Here is a 19027-nt window from a genome sequence, read left to right on the forward strand (position 1 = left end):
ATAACCCTTATGCAAAATTTTAGTCTTAGAATTCCCCTAGTTCATTCCGTAACTGACCCCCAAAAAAACTGCCTTTTTTTTTTTTTTTTGGTTACATGACTCACTCAACTCACCTGCACAAAAGTCTGGAATCGAGAATCCTTTTTCTGGCGAGACTTGATCATTTCCAGGGCAAAGGGTTGGTTACTGCAAAAGGTAGCAGCAGCATGTTTCAACTTTTCCTCCCCGGATCCACTGAACTGTGCCAAGAACACAAAGAACACAATAGAGAATGGGATACTGAGCTTATGTAAGGCCAGGCAAAAAGACAGACAGCCACAACCCTTCCAGTATCCCAGTAAGTATCCCCAAGTGATAAGGAGCAGAAATCTACATATTTAATGTGGATTATCAAGGATTCTCCACTAAAAAACTTCTGACTCTGATGTATCCAGACCTTTTTTGATCATCGTATAATATTTTCTTGTTCACAGCTTACCACAACTTAACCTTTTCAGTCTATCCCACTTCTGACAGAAAGGTTGACACCTGGGGAATATGAGACACGAAATGCTTAAAGACTGAGATTAAAATTTGATTTTCTTAGAATCTGACACCTTCACAAAAATTACTATCTTACTGCTCTAGGAAGAAAATCCTTGGGATTCAAGCTTACTTTCTTACTTATGAAATCCAGGGCAGGTCATAACTTCTCTGGGTCACAATAAAATTAAATCACCTCTGCTTCACCTATGCAGAAGGTGGAGCTCCATCCCTTAAATTTCTCTTAGGGAAGATTCATGAGCCTATGAACCTCTTTTACTAAAAATTATACTTTTACTGGCTTTCCAGGTAATGCTACTGGTAAAGAACCCACCTGCCAACGCAGGAGATGTTAAGAGATGCGGATTCGACCCCTAAGTTGGGAAGACTCCCCTGGTGAAGAGGACAGCAATCCACTCCATTGTTCTGGCCTGGAGAACTCCATGGACAGAGGGGCCTAGTGGGCTACAGTCCATGGGGTCGCAAAGAGTTGGACACGACTGAGTGACTAAGTGCAGCACAGCACAGGGCATTTGTAGGTAAATGCTCAGTACTTTCCTCTTCAACTATGAAGCACGCAGAGTGATGTTTTAATAGGTTGCTCCAATGTTGTATTTTTATTTTAAATATGACACTCAACATATTTAGAGATGAGACTGGCAGAATTTTTGGTATGTTAGTCAATCTAGGTACCAGGCAATTACTAACAGCAGCTGGGTTTACAAAAGAAAATAACGCCCCAGGCTCAAGCAGTTTTACAGTGGTTTTACTAGCAGCAAAAGTACATATAAGGTGATCTCATGGGGCCAATACTGGAAAAATACTCTCCAAAACTATTTTTAAAAGATAAAATAAATCTAGACACCTATTTACGATTTCTGCTTTTAGTATTTCTGGCCAATGCTTTGCCCTAAATTAAGCATTTGGACCTAGCAGCAACTAGCCAAACTGGTTAGTCTATTTTGCTTTTCCTCAATCTCTTATAGGCAAAACACACTGGTCAAGAATACAGTTCTTTTTACATGCTCTAAAATAAATTTTCTGTCCCACTTTTAAGAGGTATCTCTTTTTCACATGTAATATTTATATAGTCCAAAGGGCTATTACAAGAGGACCAACTGTACTTTTGTACTTTATTAATGATGAATCTCACTTGACACTTGGTGTTAAACATTATTTATATGAGATGTAAATTAAACTGCTTCAGAATCAAGATAGATATCTTAAGTCCATATGACTCACAACTTTTTAATCCAAATGGAGAAGAAAATTGATGCTACGCTATGTCATACTACAAATTTTCTATTTCAAGTTTGGTAGTGTGCTGCCAAGCCCACAGAACTCAGAGATCAAGAAACAAAATGAGTCACACGACCACAGAGTAGCCACAGAATAAGCTGAATTTTCAAGGAAGTTAAGTCTCCTTAACAACAAATAATGCCAGCATGGGTCTAAGGAGAAAATGCTTTGTAAAGTTCAGGAAATGCAAGGTGAGACTGGATTAGGATTCCCTGATCCTGTTTTACATGTCAAGTGGCTAATCATTAAGAAGAGATCTACTAATAGATTAGTAGATTCTGAGTCATGGTCTCACCATCAGAGAAAAGAGTAAGATGAAGATTGTTTTGGTCAACTTATCAGTGTTTAATCTTTCTAAAAGTTATCATTGTAAAATTACCAAAATCTTTTGGCATTTCCTCAAGCAGTCTACATACTGAAGTAAGTATCTGCTGGCATATCTAAACAGTTCCTGTTCAACCAGTGTTAAAATTTTGGGAACATCACATGTTTTACTATTACTCATAGGCTTAACTATAGGACTTTCTTTAAGCGTCTAGATCAACTCCACTTTCATGTAGGAAGATTTTCTATATGCTCCAGTTTAGGTGTCCCCCAAAATAACCTGTATTCTCCCCTTTTTGTAACATTAATCACACCTGAAATAATGACTATTCTTTTCCCCGTACTGATTATAAGTTCCACAAGGGCAGGAGCCGTATCTGTTCTGACTGCCACTGTATCCCTAGCACCTAGAACAGTGAGTATATGCTGACAAAGAGTCAGCCAGAAAGATAAATGCAATCTGCCAAGCAGCTACTATAGTCTCTGAACCCTCTTTCCTTATACTGTAAATAAGGTTAAGTAATTTTCTCTTTTCTGCTTTTGTGATGGTAGCTCACAATCTGTAATTGTCCAGGATTTTACAGTACATTTCTAAGATTTTGACAATAAAAGACAGCTAAAATTCCACATCAGTTAAATTATTTTTATCAAGGTCCATTTTACTCTACGTTCTTTAAAACACAAAGAACTATTATTTTTAATTTGATGAGAAAAGAGCATGCAGTTGAATGGGCACTTATTAGAAGACTAATTAAGAATACACACTTGGACCCTTTTTATCTTTACATTAAAGGATGAGTTTGCATACTTGGGAAGGTTAGCAGCTTAACCTTAAATCTGATCAAATGCCTATGAAAATTTTTAAATGAAATCACCAATGTCCTTACCCAGATCAGCAAATCTTCCCCAATCTGATCAATAACAGAGGTCTCATTCCTCTTCCGAATAGCCTTCATTTGCTCATTCAATCCAACTAAGGGGGTGAAAAACGATGAAAAAAAATTAAGCATACATTCACTTCAGGCTGAGATACTGGTAGTATCATGAATCTAAATTTAAAAAAAAAAGGATTTTCAGAGTAGTATGACTTCTTCCCTCATAGTTCAGTCAGTAAAGAATCTGCCTGCAATGCAGGAATCTGCCTGCAATGCAGGAGATCCAGGTTCAATTCCTGGGTCCAGAAGATCCCGCAGAGAAGGAAATGGCAACCCACTCCAGTATTCTTGCCTAGAAAATCCCATGGACAGAGGAACCTGGTGGGCTACGGTCCATGGGGTTGAAAGAGTCGGACACGACTTAGCGACTAAGCCACATCGCTTCTAATTGCCTTAAATATAAATCTGGACATAATTCCTATACATCTACATATTTTTAGTTCTATATGAAAACCAGTTGCCAAAGCATAAAATAATGTGGAAACGAGCACATTATATACGGTACAGGGGCATCAAATACGCATTTAACTTCAAGATTCCATCTGTAACCAGCCATGCTTGTAAGAAAACAAACTTCGACTGTACAAGTGACTCTGCCCACTATTCCTCTCAAAACGTGTGTTCCCAGGCAACGGACATCATCATGCTCAAATGTGTCACGCACACCGGTGAGACTCAGGAGCAAAAGGCAACTGTTCGGTGGGTGGGTGTTGCTAGGTGGTGATGGCATCCTTAATGAAAGACAGACTAAAAGTAAGGGTCCTGGAGAAACAGTGACTTAAAGAGAGAAGAACTGATACTATTGTCTCCAAAGCCCAAGATGACTACAACCAGGGACAGACAGCAGCACTGATTTTTAATGTATTCATTCAAGCATTCCAAGCAACAAAACCATAAAATAATTTAATTCCTGAATGTTTTGGATTATATGTTATATATCACTACTTACAAAATATATTTATACATATATTATACAGAGTATATATTTTAAAAAACATATATAATGTAAGTAATCAGGAATTTCCAAGGTTAATTTTAACTATTTATGTTTTTTGTCTTAGGCATTGACTTTAGGCCCTAAGTTCTGTGTTAATACTCTGAATAAAAAAAGTTGATGTGGTGAAAGTAAGGAATTGGGGAGAAATTCAAAGATCCAATTATTTCTTTATCTTATGCTCACATATAATTATAGAACTTTCAGGAATGCCAACATGGATACATTTATTTATAAGATTTTACTGTTATGGTGCCTTTTTATACCAACAATCTTTTATCTATTGGAAATGTTAGGAACAAAGATCAGAGTCAATTTATCTTACTGTGAAGTTGAAGAATATCTTCTAAGTTTGAAAAAATTTTCCGTAGTTCTGAGGGTGACAAAATTCCTTCTCTGGACACTCGCTGATAAAACACTTGATCTAGAACCTTCAATGTTCGAACATGAGCTCTTTCAGTGTAGAACAATTCTAAGCAGAAAAATAGGAAACATAAAATGTTACCTTACTTAGAATGAGATCAAACATACACTTTGGCTGAAATTAAGAACCAAATGACTAATATAATCATTATTTATAGTTTTGACAGGATACGGTATCTCTTCTTAATTCCATGAAACCCTACTATATACTGGCTGTAAGAGTTGAATACTGCTAAATGAAAAGTATCATTTAAACTATTCTGTACTTACAAGATAACAATGTACTCCAAAATCCATGGGTTGCCAGCACCAACCAATCACAACTACAACATTAGAAAACTGTAAGTCCAAATATCACATAGTCTTTGAACTGAACCCTCTTCAAAAGTAATAGCATTCTATGTTATCTAACTTGCCTATTAACTCTAATTAATTAAGCAGGCTGCACTGGGTGCCCGCTGCTGCCCACGGACTTTCTCCAGCTGCAGCAAGCAGGGGCTACTCTCTGGTTGCGGCGGATTGGCTTCTTACTGTGGTGGCTTCTTCTGTTGCAGGGCACAGACTCTAGCGCGCACGCTTCAGGAGTTGTGGCACAGAGGCTTAGCTGCCCCACAGGCGTGTGGGATCTTCCGGGACCAGGGACTGAACCCATGTCCTTTGCATTAACAGGTGGATTCTTAACCACTGGACCACCAGGGAAGTCCTGCCTATAGACTCTCATTTCTGAGGCCAAACTTTTTAATTTCACCATGTCTCAATGTTGCTAGAGACAGGAAACATATGTATTCAAATCACAACTTAAAGATAGTAATAGGTACAGCTTCTGTGTCATATACGCTAGGGTAAAATAAAGCACATTACACAAGGATAAAGGGAGACCTAGATTTTAGTTTTCTTCCCATCACTTACCAGCTGCATGATCCTGACTGATTCAATTAGTTATTCTGAGCCTTGGCTCTCTCATTTATAATCTACGCGCAAAAAAATAACAGAGCCTGAAAGTAAAGTGAGGGCACAAGTGTTGTCTCAATGATTCTTCATGTTTAAGATCTATGATGATATGAATTTTAAATAACTTGAATGCTAAACACATTTTCCTTCTAAATTATCAATAAGAATCATACAATCATTTGCATTTTTAAGTTGGAAAGTTCAGGGATCATCTATTAATTTCCTCTCTGTTCAAAACAAACGCTGAGTATAAACTCTGAAGCAAACTCCAAGGTTTGGGGTTGGTTTAACTCTAATAAAACTCAATATATGTGAATAACAAAAATGAATTAAACTCACCATTAATTACTTCCTGTCTTTTGATCTCACAAGGCTTTAGTCCCAATAACACTTCTCGACTGACAAGCTGTTGCCAGTTGGGTGGGTCCGTCTCTAAGTCATTTTCAAACTGTTCATCCTCACTCTGACTTTCTCCAAAAGCTATGCTGTCAAACCTAATGAAGAACAAATAATGATTTCTATTTCAGGACATCACACGGACAATGGGAGACAGCACAAGTCTTTATGTTACAGTCAATTAGTCAGATTTCTGAAGTATTACTTAGCAGAGCCTAAAACATCATCCTCCCTTACAAAATAGCTTACATGTGTTATAAACACTTCCATAAATTTTTAAATAGTTGTGTTTATTAAGAAATTTCTTTTATACTATCTAACAGATTTGTACATGGGGCTTTTTTTCCTTTAAAACTAGGACTTTAGGGAAAAAAGATGTATTTCTTAAAATATGTCCACTGAAAGCTACTTTAGGATTACTTACTTTCGAAAGGGCTTTGGTGTCCCATGTTCAGTCACTCTAAAACAATGGAGAATAGACAGTCAACATACAAATAAAATGGTGATGAAAAAACTGATGACAAAGATATTCAAAATTGTGTTAAACCACAGTGACCGATAAATAACTCTTCTGGATATTGCAATGACTTAATATCAAATAAATTAAAAAACATTTCAGTACCTAATATTTACTACCAATAAATTCTATTTCTTTCCCCAAAAAAGCATGTAGAAAAAAACACTACTAAGTATAGGCATACTATACAGTGAGAAACTTTTAACAATGTCCTAAACACCCCTAAGACACCCCTGAATTACCTCTCCACTTCCCATTCTTCCTCCTGCACCTGGTCTAATGGAGGAGGTGGGAAATCAAAGATGGTGTTGGGAGTACGAGGAGTGCCATCCAAGGAGTCTCCAGATGCTGGCGTTTCTCCAGCTTGTTTTGATCCTGAAAAGACAAAAGTCAGACATTCAGATGCTATTCATAAAGACAATGATTTAAAAAAAAAAAAATTCAGTCCCCTAGAAAGCTTCAGTCTCAGCCATGGTCATATTCTTACTTAAACAACTGCAGGTTAGCTAGAAACAAAATTCTAACATAAAATTTTAACATGCACTAAAAAATAAACTGGAATATCATTTTTCAGTTCAGTTCAATTCAGTCGCTCAGTCGTGTCCGACTCTGTGACCCCAAAGACTGCAGCATGCCAGGCTTCCCCATCCATCATTTTTACGCAGCTTAAAAAAAATCAACATAAGACATGGCAACTACTAGGAAGAGCGCGTGATACGGAGAAACATTCTCTATATCAGTACCAATCTTCTTCATTCAAATTTTAGTTATCATGATGGTCTACCTCCAAATAACTTCATATTTCTCATCCCTGAAGAGTCTGCTCACTTATTCATCCCATTTTCACTTCCCTTCCTTTTTTTCTTCCCATTCTTTAACATCTATATTATTATTCCTAGTTATCTGTTACTCCCTAAGTTTACATGATGGAATTATATATATATTTGTTCCAACAAGGCGTTAAGTGTCTTAACTTTCCTCTATGTCACATTAGGTATTTGTGTCCGTATCCTTCTCTTTAATTGTGTTTCTTTCCTTTTACCTTTCATGTCTTTCAGTTACATTTTTACTTGTATCCTTAAGAGGATTTTTTACATTTCCATTCTGATCTGCAGCCACAACTAAAAATATTCTATGCTTCGCCTAATAGGCTGATTCTAAGAGTCTGAAAAAAAAATAGTGTACTTACATTATTGTGACCATACACATATTGTAATACAACATACCCTATACATATTTTTCTTGCCAGGTTAAGAGGCATGTTAGGTTAGGATTATATTTTCTTTTCTACTGGTCCAATGATACAACTCCTAGGTCACATGAAATAGAATGTTTATTAAAGTCATACACTCCATCAGTCACTTTCAGATTATGCCTCTGTTTGCTTCATGTTTCAATCATAAAGCCTTCCTGTCATCAGCCACCTGTGGAAGCACAGAAGCAGGTCTCTTGGCCCTGTTAAGCTTTTACATGGCTGGCTGACATCCTGACTACAACTTTATGAGAGAGTCCAACCCAAAACTGCCTAGCTAAGGTGCTCCTGAGCTCCTCACACACCAAAAATGTGAAGTAGTAAATATTTTTTGTGTGTTACGCCATTAAGTTTTGGGATAATTTATTACAAAGCAATTGATAACTAATAAAACAGTTATTATATATAACAGTTATATTAAGACTTCTTGGTCCCTGCTCCTTTTTCATAACATGCTATTCTTACTTTAGATATAATAACCTCTTTAATTTCTTCAAGAATACTATCTAATTTGAAGGTATTTTTATAAGTTCTTACTTATTACCTAAATTGTTTTCTGCTAGTGGCAGTTTTTCTGTTTATTTTGTATTTTCCTCTTTATGCCCCGAATAGGTTTGGTGGTATGGTTTTTCCTGTGGTCATGTATGGATGTGAGAGTTGGACTGTGAAGAAGGCTGAGCGCCGAAGAATTGATGCTTTTAAACTGTGGTGTTGGACAAGACTCTTGAGAGGCCCTTGGACTGCAAGGAGATCCAACCAGTCCATTCTGAAGGAGGATCAGCCCTGGGATTTCTTTGGAAGGAATGATGCTAAAGCTGAAACTCCAGTACTTTGGCCACCTCATGCGAAGAGTTGACTCATTGGAAAAGACTCATGCTGGGAGGAATTGGGGGCAAGAGGAGAAGGGGATGACAGAGGATGAGATGGCTGGATGGCATCACTGACTTGATGGATGTGTGTCTCAGTGAACTCCAGGAGTTGGTGATGGAAAGGGAGGCCTGGCGTGCTGCGATTCATGGGGTCTCGAAGAGTCGGACACGATTGAGCGACTGATCTGATCTGATCTGATCTGATTATCTTAGAGCGACTGATCTGATCTGATCTGATCTGATTATCTTAGGTCTTGACTCTAATAACTTCTGCCAAAAGTGAGTAATGCTGCACATTTGTAAGAATGCAAGACTTAGCAGCTGACTTGACTTTCCTATTCTGCTATGTAGAAGTAGGATCCTTTCAGCTAGAAGCTCCTCTGAGTGGCATAAGCCCCTGGCATGCCTACTGCCAGGCTTTAGGTCCCCTAAAGTTAGCTTCAGGGCACTAACAGCATGGAGGACTTAAGAACTGTGTACCATGGCCTTACACAATTCACTTAGCTTGTGCCAAGTCATGTCCAACTCTTTGTGACCCCATGGACTGCAGCATGCCAGGCTTCTCTGTCCTTCACTGTCTCCCCGAGTTTGCTCAAACTCTTGTCCACTGAGTCAGTGATGCCATCCAACCATCTCACCCTCTGTCGCTCCCTTCTCCCCCTGCCCTCAATCTTTCCCATCATCAGTGTCTTTTCCAATGAGTCAGCTCTTCGCATCAGGTGGCCAAGTATTGGAACTTCAGCTTCAGCATCAGTTCTTCCAGTAAATATTCAGGGTTGATTTCCTTTAGGATTGACTGTTTGATCTCCTTGCTGTCCAAGGGACTCTCAAGAGCTTTCTCCAGCAACACAATTTGAAAGCATCGGTTTTTCTTCAGCACTCAGTCTTCTTTATGGTCCAATTCTCACATACATAGATGACTACTGGAAAAACCATACCTTTAACTCTATGGATCTTTGTCGGCAAAGTGATGTCTCTGCTTTTTAATACACTGTCTATGTTTGGCACAGTTTTGCTTTCAAGGAGCAAGCATCTTTTCATTTCATGGCTGCAGTCACCATCCACAGTGATTTTGGAGCCAAAGAATATAAAATCTGCCACTGTTTCCACTTTTTCCCCATCTATTTGCCATGAAGTGATGGGACCAGATGCCATGATCTTAGTTTTTTGAATGCTGAGTTTTAAGCCAGCTTTTTCACGCTTTCATTCTCATGAAGATGCTCTTTAGTTCCTCTTCACTTTCTGCCATCAGGGTGGTTATCATCTGCATATCTGAGATTGTTGATATTTCTCCCTGCAATCTTGATTCTAGCTTGTGAGTCATCCAGTCCAGCATTTTGCATAAGGTACTCTGCATATAAGTTAAATAAGCAGTGTGACAATACACAGCCTTGATGTGCTCCTTTCCCAATTTTGAGCCAGTCTGTTGTTCCATGTCTGGTTCTAACTGTTCCTTCTTGACCTGCATACAGCCTTTTCAGGTAAGGTGGTCTGGTATTCCCATCTCTGTAAGAATTCTCCACAGTTTGTTGTGATCCACACAGTCAAAGGCTTTTAGTATAGTCAATGAAGCAGAAGTTGATGTTTTTCTGTAATTCCCTTGCTTTTTCTATGATCCAATGGATGTTGGCAATTTGATCTCTGGTTCCTCTGCCTTTTCTAAATTCAGCTTGTATATCTGGAAGTTCTTGATTCAAATACTGTTGAAGCCTAGCTTGAAGGATTTTGAACATTACCTTACTATCAATATGAAATGAACACAACTGTATGGTAGATTGAACATTCTTTGGCATTGCCCTTCTTTGGGATTGGAACGAAGACTGACCTTTTCCAGACCTGTGGCCACTGTTGAGTTTTCCAAATTTGCTGGCATATTGAGGGCAGTCCTTTCACAGCATCATCTTTTAGGATTTGAAAGAGCTCAATTGGAATTCCATCACCTCCACTAGCTTCGTTCATAGTAATGCTTCCAAAGGCCCACTTGGCTTCACACTCCAGGATGTCTGGCTCTGGGTGAGTGATCACACCATCATAGTTATCTGGGTCATTAATACCTTTTTTATAGAGTTCTTCTGTGTAATCTTGCCACCTCTTAATAGCTTTTGCTTATGTTAGGTCCCTGCTGTTTCTGTCCTTTATTGTTCCCATCTTTACATGAAATGTTCCCCTGGTATCATCAATTTTCTTGACGAGCTCTCTAGACTTTCTCATTCTATTGTTTTCCCTCTATTTCTATGCACTGTTCATTTAAGAAGGCTTTCTTATCTCTCCTTGATATTCTCTGGAAATCTGCATTCAGTTGGGTATATCTTTCCCCTTCTACTTTGCCTTTCGTTTTTCTTCTTTGCTCAGCTATTTGTAAGGCCTCTTCAGACAATCACTTTGCCTTCTTATATTTCTTTTTCTTTGGGATGGTTTTGGTCACCACCTCCTGTACAATGTTATGAACCTCTGTCCACAGTTCTTCAGACACTCTGTCTACCAGATCTCATCCCTTGAACTGTTCATCACCTCCACTGTAAAACCATAAGGGATTTGACTTGGGTCATACGTGAATGACATAGTCATTTTCCCTACTTCGTTTAAGCCTGAATTTTGCAATGAGAAGCTTATGATCTGAGCCACAGTCAGCTTTAGGTCTTGTTTTTGCAGACTGTATAACCTTCTCCATCTCCGGCTGTAAAGAATATAATCAGTCTGACTTCAACTTCTGTAACAAAGAACATATTCATTTTCTTCTGATACAGGAATGACTGCTTATATTCTGTAATGTAAAAATCAGAAGTTGCTGACAGAACTGTTTTGATTATAGATGTGAATTCATCATTTTCAGTTTTACTTCTTCCTCATGCACTCTGTGACTCATATGACAACTCTAAGCCCAAGGTCTCTTTTGGGTTCCAATGGACAGACTGGCTCCCACCTTGGACTCCTTACACGAACTATGGGCTCCTACTTCCTTTATGTCCTTTCATCCATCAAACCACTCGTGCCCATTGCTGCTGCTGCTGCTAAGTCGCTTCAGTCGTGTCCGACTCTGTGCAATGCCACAGATGGCAGCCCACCAGGCTCCCCCGTCCCTGGGATTCTCCAGGCAAGAACATTGGAGCGGGTTGCCATTTCCTTCTCTAGTGCATGAAAGTGAAAAGTGAAAGTGAAGTTGCTCAGTCGTGTCCGACTCCTAGCGACCCCATGGACTGCAGCCTACCAGGCTCCTCGTCCATGGGATTTTCCAGGCAAGAGTACTGGAGTGGGATGCCATTGCCTTCTCCATCCCATTAATCTCCCCCAAATTTATGGAAATCTCTTATGAATAAGAATATCTTCTCTTCCTCGGCTTCTTTCCTCTTTTTGCTTTTTCTTTATTCATTACCTCCCATTCTTTTATTTCAGTGAGACACGACAGCCATGAATTAAGGCATTACTCAGTCCAACATCTTCAGAATTCCATGTAAGACTGAACCTCCAGGCTTTTCTACGAATGTCACTGCTACTTCTTTGTCTTCTGCTACAGGCCCCTCAAATAGAGACTGATGTTTCCGTCATATTCTATGTACTGCAGGGTGATGAGACAGTGACTCTTCTTTTTCCTAAGGACTACTTTTAGACTATTACCCTACTTACAAAAATCCCTTGCTCCACTGAGGCGCTCACTCTGAATGATGTCATGTTGTCATTACCAAGAGCCATCTAGCAACACTGAACCTTTGGCTGCTGGCTCACAATTTTCCTCTCCATGCTATTATCAAATGCGGCCACCACAAAATCTATGTCTATAAACATATCTAAACCTTTGGCTCCTTGGTGCCTCACCTGCTTCATCACTAGTAACCCTCTCTATGCAACCTCAGTGACCACTCCCACGGATCCACCCTTGGTTTTGTCATACCAGAAACTGAACTGCTTCCAAAATCACCAATACAAACGGGTATTTCCTTCTCCAAATACAAGGACCTATTTCTCCCAGCTCACTTGCTTAAGAAACCGATTATAACAAGCATGAAGAAATATGGTAATAAGCTCTTTTCTCAGTTACCTACAATTACTTCCTATCTTTCTTTACTCTTCAAATCCTCTTGCCCTTCTCACTAAATCCTCACTCTCAGCTAATAACCTTGCCCTTCACATATACTCTGCATAGCACTGCTTCTCTCCTTCTCAAAACTTGTTTTCTATTGGTTATATAGTCCATTTCCCACATTTTTAACCTCTTTCTCTCAATTGGCTTCCCCTTAGTATTAAAAAAAAAAACCCAGCATCTCAGATTTTTTAAAAGTCTTCTTTAGATGCACCGCACATAAACATATCTGCCTCTAACTTACTTTTACTTTTCTTATTTTTTGTTGTTTTTATTCTATCAATTTTATATTCATAATATTCTTAAATACAGAATAATTTTTACTGATATACATACTGAGCTTCCCTGGTGGCTCAGAGGTTAAAGCGTCTGCCTGCAATGCGGGAGACCTGGGTTCCATCCCTGGGTCAGGAAGATCCCCTGGAGAAGGAAATGGCAACCCATTCCAGTATTCTTGCCTGGAGAACCCCATGGATGGAGGAGCCTGGTGGGCTACAGTCCACAGGGTCACAAAGACAAGGACCTACTGTATATGCTTCTAACTTCTGACCAGTCCTCTCAACACTCCCCATAACTTGAATATTTTATTTATGGTATTTATGACTACTTCCCCAGAAGGCTAAGCTACATGGGGCAAAAATCTATGTATTATTCTCGCATGCTAATGTTTGCTACAGAGATAATGCCTGACAGAAAACTCCATAAATATTTTCTGAATGGATAATAACTCAAAATTACCATTCAGAATAGATTTGTCACTGGTTATAGGATACTAAAATCTTTAAACTGTGACTCAGTCCTGATTCAAATAATCTGCCCCTCTATTTCTTAGTATGGTTGTTTTAAAATCCTGATGCTTAGCTAAGTTGAATGACAGCATTAGCTCACCCATATCATTCTCTTTCCCTCCTTCCTGGGAAAGAGTGGCCCCTGCAACCATGGAGGACGTGGAATTGGCTGGCAGGTATCCAGTGTCTGCTCCTTCACTTGCTGACCCACTCTGGCGCAGCTTCGCAGAATCCTGAGGTTCAGGACTCACAGATGAGGGTGTGGACAAGTGCTTAGGGTGGCGCTGCTTCTGCAGTTCCATGGCTCTGCCAACTGAACAGAAAGCAACGGCTAGTAATCATGTGGCAAAACAGCTTTAAAGAAGATGATGAAAAGAATTCAGAAAGAACATGGTGGGCCCTAGAAACACAGAACAAGAATTACATAGAGTGAGGAAGAGAGAGAGAGATAGAAAGATAGGAAGGAAGGGAGAAAAAAAGTAAGGAAGAAAGGAAGAGAAGGAAGGAAGTGGGCCATGGAGATAGAGAGAAAGGCAGGGAAGAGTGAAAGAGGAGGAGGAGAAAAGGGTGGGAGATGGTAGAAGATGAGGGGGAGAGAGAAGAGGCAGAGGAAGAAGGGTCATGAGAAAAGGAGATGAGAAGACCAGCACTGGGTGTGGGGAGAGGGGATACCGACAGACAGAGATGGATACACCACAAAGCTGTATTCCTCTGTCAGAGTGAAGATGAAGCCCGCTGGCTCTGTGAACTCTTAGCAAGCCTCTACCCCACTCCTCCCTAACACTCACAATTTCATCATGACATGCCTCAGAGACCATGCAGAATAATCCCCATCCTGCCTGTTACCAGTGTTTACATCAGTCACCATAAGAAGCACCCCAGAGCTGTGCACATCTTCACATAGCTCGTTATATCTCTAATCCTAAAATTCTTCCTTCCCTAAGTCCTACAATTCTTCTTCTGAATCCCTTTAACAGATGGTTAAGTTTTCCATTCTCCTCAACCTCTTCTCTCAAGATTTCCTTCATCTTCTCAGTGTTTCTCAACAAGGGGCACCACTGACATTTGAATGAGGATTCTTCATAGGGTGGGACACTCAGCTTTGCTGGATCACAACACCCGCCCCCAACTCCAACTGTGCCAGTATTTTGAAATGTGGTGCTGCCCAATGTGAGGACCACTGCAGGACCTAATTTCTCTCCCATAGCACCACCTCTACTTCTCCTGTAGCCCTCTCTAGGACAGCATCTCTCCACTAGGCCTGAGGGTGGCGGGACATCAGGAAATAAAGCACAATGAAGAGGTGGAGAACAGTTAAGTATGGAGAAAATGAGTCATGTACGTACAAAAAGACAAAGTATGATGGTGAAGTTTGTGTACATTTTGTTTTATGAATTTAACAATCAGAAAGTGAACGCAGCAAAGTCAGAACAGGTAAGTAAGTTATGTTATGAACAGCTGATGGGATGTTCTACTGCCATTAAACACTTACGACAACTGTGAAGTCTAACTGAACACCGGGGGTCTAGAAATGACACTGAATAGAAAACAGTGGAGGTTCAGTGGAAACATTTCTAGAACATCTTTCTCCAGCAACCCAACCTAGCTGAATGAGCCTCTGATCTAAAGACGGCATGGAATGGTGGGAATGCAGCATTTCAGACTTCAACTTACTTGCGCTGTTATCATGGCGGCTTGGTCTCCTAGGGGGTCCCAAGATGCTGGTGAATCCTCTTCGCTTCCCCTTTTCTTCGCCTTCTCTATCTTTCTTCATACTTTGCTAGAATCAAGGTACAATCAAAGAGGTAAGAGACGCACAATCCTAATGGTCAGGTTGAAAGAAACTGGCCACATGTAAATTAAAGACACACAACGGGCGCTCGTTGGAAGCTGGCACTCAGCACTATGTACACTTCAAACTCAAGATGCCTTTTCAAACCCTTCAGAGCTGACAATTTTGGAAAGTAAAAGGTATTTTTACAACACATTTACTGGGAGCTTGTTTTAAGTAACTCATTCATCTCTTGAATAATATTTGCTAAGCTAATAGTGTCTGAAGGCACAATGCTAAAAGATGGGGTACAACGAAGGAGGAGGCCCTTATCTTCATCCAGCTTTACAATCTAACAACATAAACAATTATAAACATCGAGAGGAACCATAAAGGAAAAGCATGGGGTCGAAACAAAGCTGATGATGGCTCTCTGTGTAAACTCCTGTTTTCACTTTTCATATCATCTAACAGTTAGTTCGTACACCCGGATTTCTCACTGGATTTTGAGTTTCTTGAGAACAGGGACCGTATCTTATTCCTGCTTGCATGCTTAGCACTAATTTGCTGAAAAAGTAAACACTAAGAAGAAGGAAAGCCGTGCAGACAGACATAAGAAGCATGGCGACCTGAACACACTGTTATTACTCCAGTTTTACCTTGATTTTTGGAAGGAATCCAATCCGACCTCGCTTGTGCTCCAAATTTCGAGGTTCTTTCACTTTTACTCCCAAATGTTTCATGTACATGAGAATAACATACTGCATTGTCGAACTGGGGGAGAAAGGATTAAGTAAAATAAGACTTCTGGGAAGGGACAGTGGGTAAATAAAGATATCAAATGACTTCTAAAACCCCCTTGCTGAAAGTCTTAGAATTCATCAAGTGAAACATAAAGAGCTATCTACTCACTGTGACCAGTAAAGATTCTACTCAAGATACTAGAATATTAGTCACATAAAATACAAGCCACCAGAGACAGTCTGTATTTTTAAGTTAAAAGAAATAAATCTTAATTTAGGACAGGAGAAAAGACAGTTTCTTTTTTTTTTTGGTCTTCAAAATTCTAGGAAAAAATAGTTACATTACCTCTTTTCTTCTTCTACAGCCTGGGCAGTCATCCTAAAAATAAAAGCATTTAAAATGAAATATTACAGTTTAATAAAATAGTTGTTACTAAACTCAGATAACTGATCAACAAAACAGAGTCAAATCCATGGAATTCTCCAGGCAAGAATACTGCAGTGGATAGCCATTCCCTTCTCCAGGGGATCTTCCCGACCCAGGGATCAAACCCAGGTCTTCCACACTGCAGGCAGATTCTTTACCATCTGAGCCACCAGGGAAGCCCCTGTGGCACAGGAAATGCTTTGGGACCCACTCTAAGTCTCTGTCACCTGTAATGATATATCAGAAAAATTGTGATCCCTGAAGGATCATTTTTTCATCATCAACTTGCTATAAATGTTTTATAGCAAGAAACATTTCCAAAGCCTGTGAATTAAAGCCAATGTAAGTATTCAACCTGTTTTTGATCAGCTAGAAATTCAGCAGTTACTCATTTTAGCAATACCCAGAAAAAGAAATATAAGAACGTCATCTACGATATCAGCATAAACTTAAGATTCCAGCTTCTCAAGTATTATCACAAGGCAAACAGCTGTACATAAACAACCTGACATCCTTTCTAAACTTGTTCAAATGTACTTTACACATAATTATCATCTCAGTAGAGAGGGCGTTTCTACATGTATTTCTATTACTTACAACACTTCTTCAATTTTGGCAACAATCTGTTCTGCACATGCCCGTTCCTTCTCCAAAGTTAACCGGTCCTTGTCTCGCTCTACATCAAGTTTAGTCAGTTCACTTTCAGCCAGGGTCAGCCCCATGCTGCGCTTCTGCCTAAAGGGAATAGGAGAAATTTCCTGAGGCAGCCTAGAGGGTAATTTCCTGAGTTACCTAGAGGGTAACTATCTCCCTCTGGAGACGCTTCATCGGAGTTTCCATAGTTATGAATTTCTAGCAACAGGTAAAATGTCATGCTTTTCTATTTGGGGGCCCATGTCACCTGGGACACTGGAGGAAGAAAATTCTAGAGGAAGTCACTCAACAGAACACATATCCCGAAGGACACACTTGGCACAGACAGGTACTAAGCTCAATTCCTGCCAGCCATAAGGAACGGGGACCATGCACTCTCAGTACCATGCCAACCTTTCGACGCCAGAACTTCATTAGGTTTTAGTAACAGTGATAGAGACCACATGTTATGCCAAGGAATGTATAACCTTTTCCTACCTAGAAAGAAAACTAATTCAGGACAACCATATCAGCTTCTGTTGACCACAGGGCTTACCGAAAATCTTCCAAGTGCCTCTGAACTTCTGGGTGGACTCTTTCTTGCATAGTCTGGATATAGTGGCGATGTAGATCCTCAGGAATAAGCTCTGGTCGTCTTTTTTCTGCATAAATACAAGAAATCACCTGATCTAAAGGCACATTCTGTGCATTGTAACTGGCACTACTTGGTGTAAACTTAAAGTAAGATAAAGAGATACTCAACATATTTTAAGTATTTTAATCTTAGAACTCACATTTCATTTACTCTGAAGTGTATTATAGGCTCTTTTACTGTTGTGATTCATATGACCTACTCGTCACTGTGTAACAGATAAAACCTCTAGAGAGGAGCTGAGCTACCTATCTACAGAGATGCAATCCTCTGGCACATTGGTGCTCCAGACTTACCTAGATCTACTGATATTTCCTCAGGAACAGAAACCTTCAGGTGCTAAAACAAAAATGCAAACAAAAAGTGAAATAGCACTTAGGGTCTTTCAGGATCCATATCAGTACTTACACAAAATAAAGAGAAAAAACTTGAATACCTATATTTATAAGTATATTCATGTATAAGCTCATTTGTGGGGTACCACCCATCTAAATTTCCCAGCTTTGGAATATTCTATGGTTTGAACTTGAAAATAAGCCCTTTCCTCAAGGATCATGTTATAAAGGAAATACCTACAATCCATTTTACTAGACGACTGGATGCTTTTGTGCCTTATTTATTCCTGTTGGCTTTGGCTTTCTAGAATGAATGAATATTGGTTTGGGCTTTCGAGAATCACTGGTTAAGATAATTGGTCATACACTGTTTGAATCAATATAGATAAAAAGCTAAACTATATGTAGATAACCATATGAAAAACTTACTCATGTATAACAATTTTATTCACTGTATTTGAGACACTCACACTGAAGACCATGATATTCCCAATCATATTCGTATATAAAGCTGAAGAACCCTCATAAGAAGTCATGCTCCCAACGAGAAAGTGCTGGATATCAATGTTGAAGCTCTGGAGTCTTAAATCTCTAGTTCTTACATCTGCAGTTCTAACTACTGAAATAAGGTAACTGTGTCATAATTAATTTCTTCTTAGCTATATTTTTTCACATGACAACTGCAGTTTGTGATCCCATTACCAGATAATTTTCTCCTGTTAATTTGGGAAATGTCTCAGAAAAAATTATTTTGCATTTGGAGAAAATATATTATCTTCTTCAAATTTACTCTGTATTATACACCCACTTAAGTCATATCCTTCCAGAATTAAAAAAAAATTAATGTAGGATCTGAAGTTTTACATCTGAAAATAAGTTACTGCTAAAAATTAAGAGAGCTCTAATATTTATTTGAAGAGCAGTTGAAATGGATTTCAAAGCTTTCTCTTTATCTGAAGTTGCTATAAAGTAGCTCAAGCCAACTTTCCAGAAGTACTTCTAGCACAAATGCAAGAAAGTATATATACGTTCATTTCTGTATGTGGGTATTTATATGAAATAATATCACCTGTGGCATAAAAGAATAATTAACAAATTAATCTAGCAGGGTTCTTACA

The 19027-nt window shown here is 39.2% G+C and overlaps 1 protein-coding gene across 2 annotated transcripts in view; it reads right to left on the reverse strand.

Moving 5' to 3' along the window:
* Positions 1-19027, reverse strand: part of ARHGEF12 (Rho guanine nucleotide exchange factor 12) — a 167569-nt gene that overhangs the window by 20742 nt on the left and 127800 nt on the right. For both annotated transcript variants that reach the window (XM_027563464.1, XM_027563463.1), the window contains 13 exons: positions 17871-17913; positions 17479-17584; positions 16887-17024; positions 16209-16241; positions 15779-15893; positions 15023-15128; positions 13449-13661; positions 6604-6736; positions 6269-6304; positions 5788-5942; positions 4400-4546; positions 3033-3118; positions 114-239 (listed from right to left, as the gene is read on the reverse strand). In XM_027563464.1, coding sequence (XP_027419265.1) covers positions 114-239; positions 3033-3118; positions 4400-4546; positions 5788-5942; positions 6269-6304; positions 6604-6736; positions 13449-13661; positions 15023-15128; positions 15779-15893; positions 16209-16241; positions 16887-17024; positions 17479-17584; positions 17871-17913 — 1437 coding nt within the window. The remainder of the gene's footprint in view (positions 1-113; positions 240-3032; positions 3119-4399; positions 4547-5787; positions 5943-6268; positions 6305-6603; positions 6737-13448; positions 13662-15022; positions 15129-15778; positions 15894-16208; positions 16242-16886; positions 17025-17478; positions 17585-17870; positions 17914-19027) is intronic.

This window comes from Bos indicus x Bos taurus, chromosome 15, assembly GCF_003369695.1.
Source record: "Bos indicus x Bos taurus breed Angus x Brahman F1 hybrid chromosome 15, Bos_hybrid_MaternalHap_v2.0, whole genome shotgun sequence".
NCBI lineage: Eukaryota > Metazoa > Chordata > Mammalia > Artiodactyla > Bovidae > Bos > Bos indicus x Bos taurus.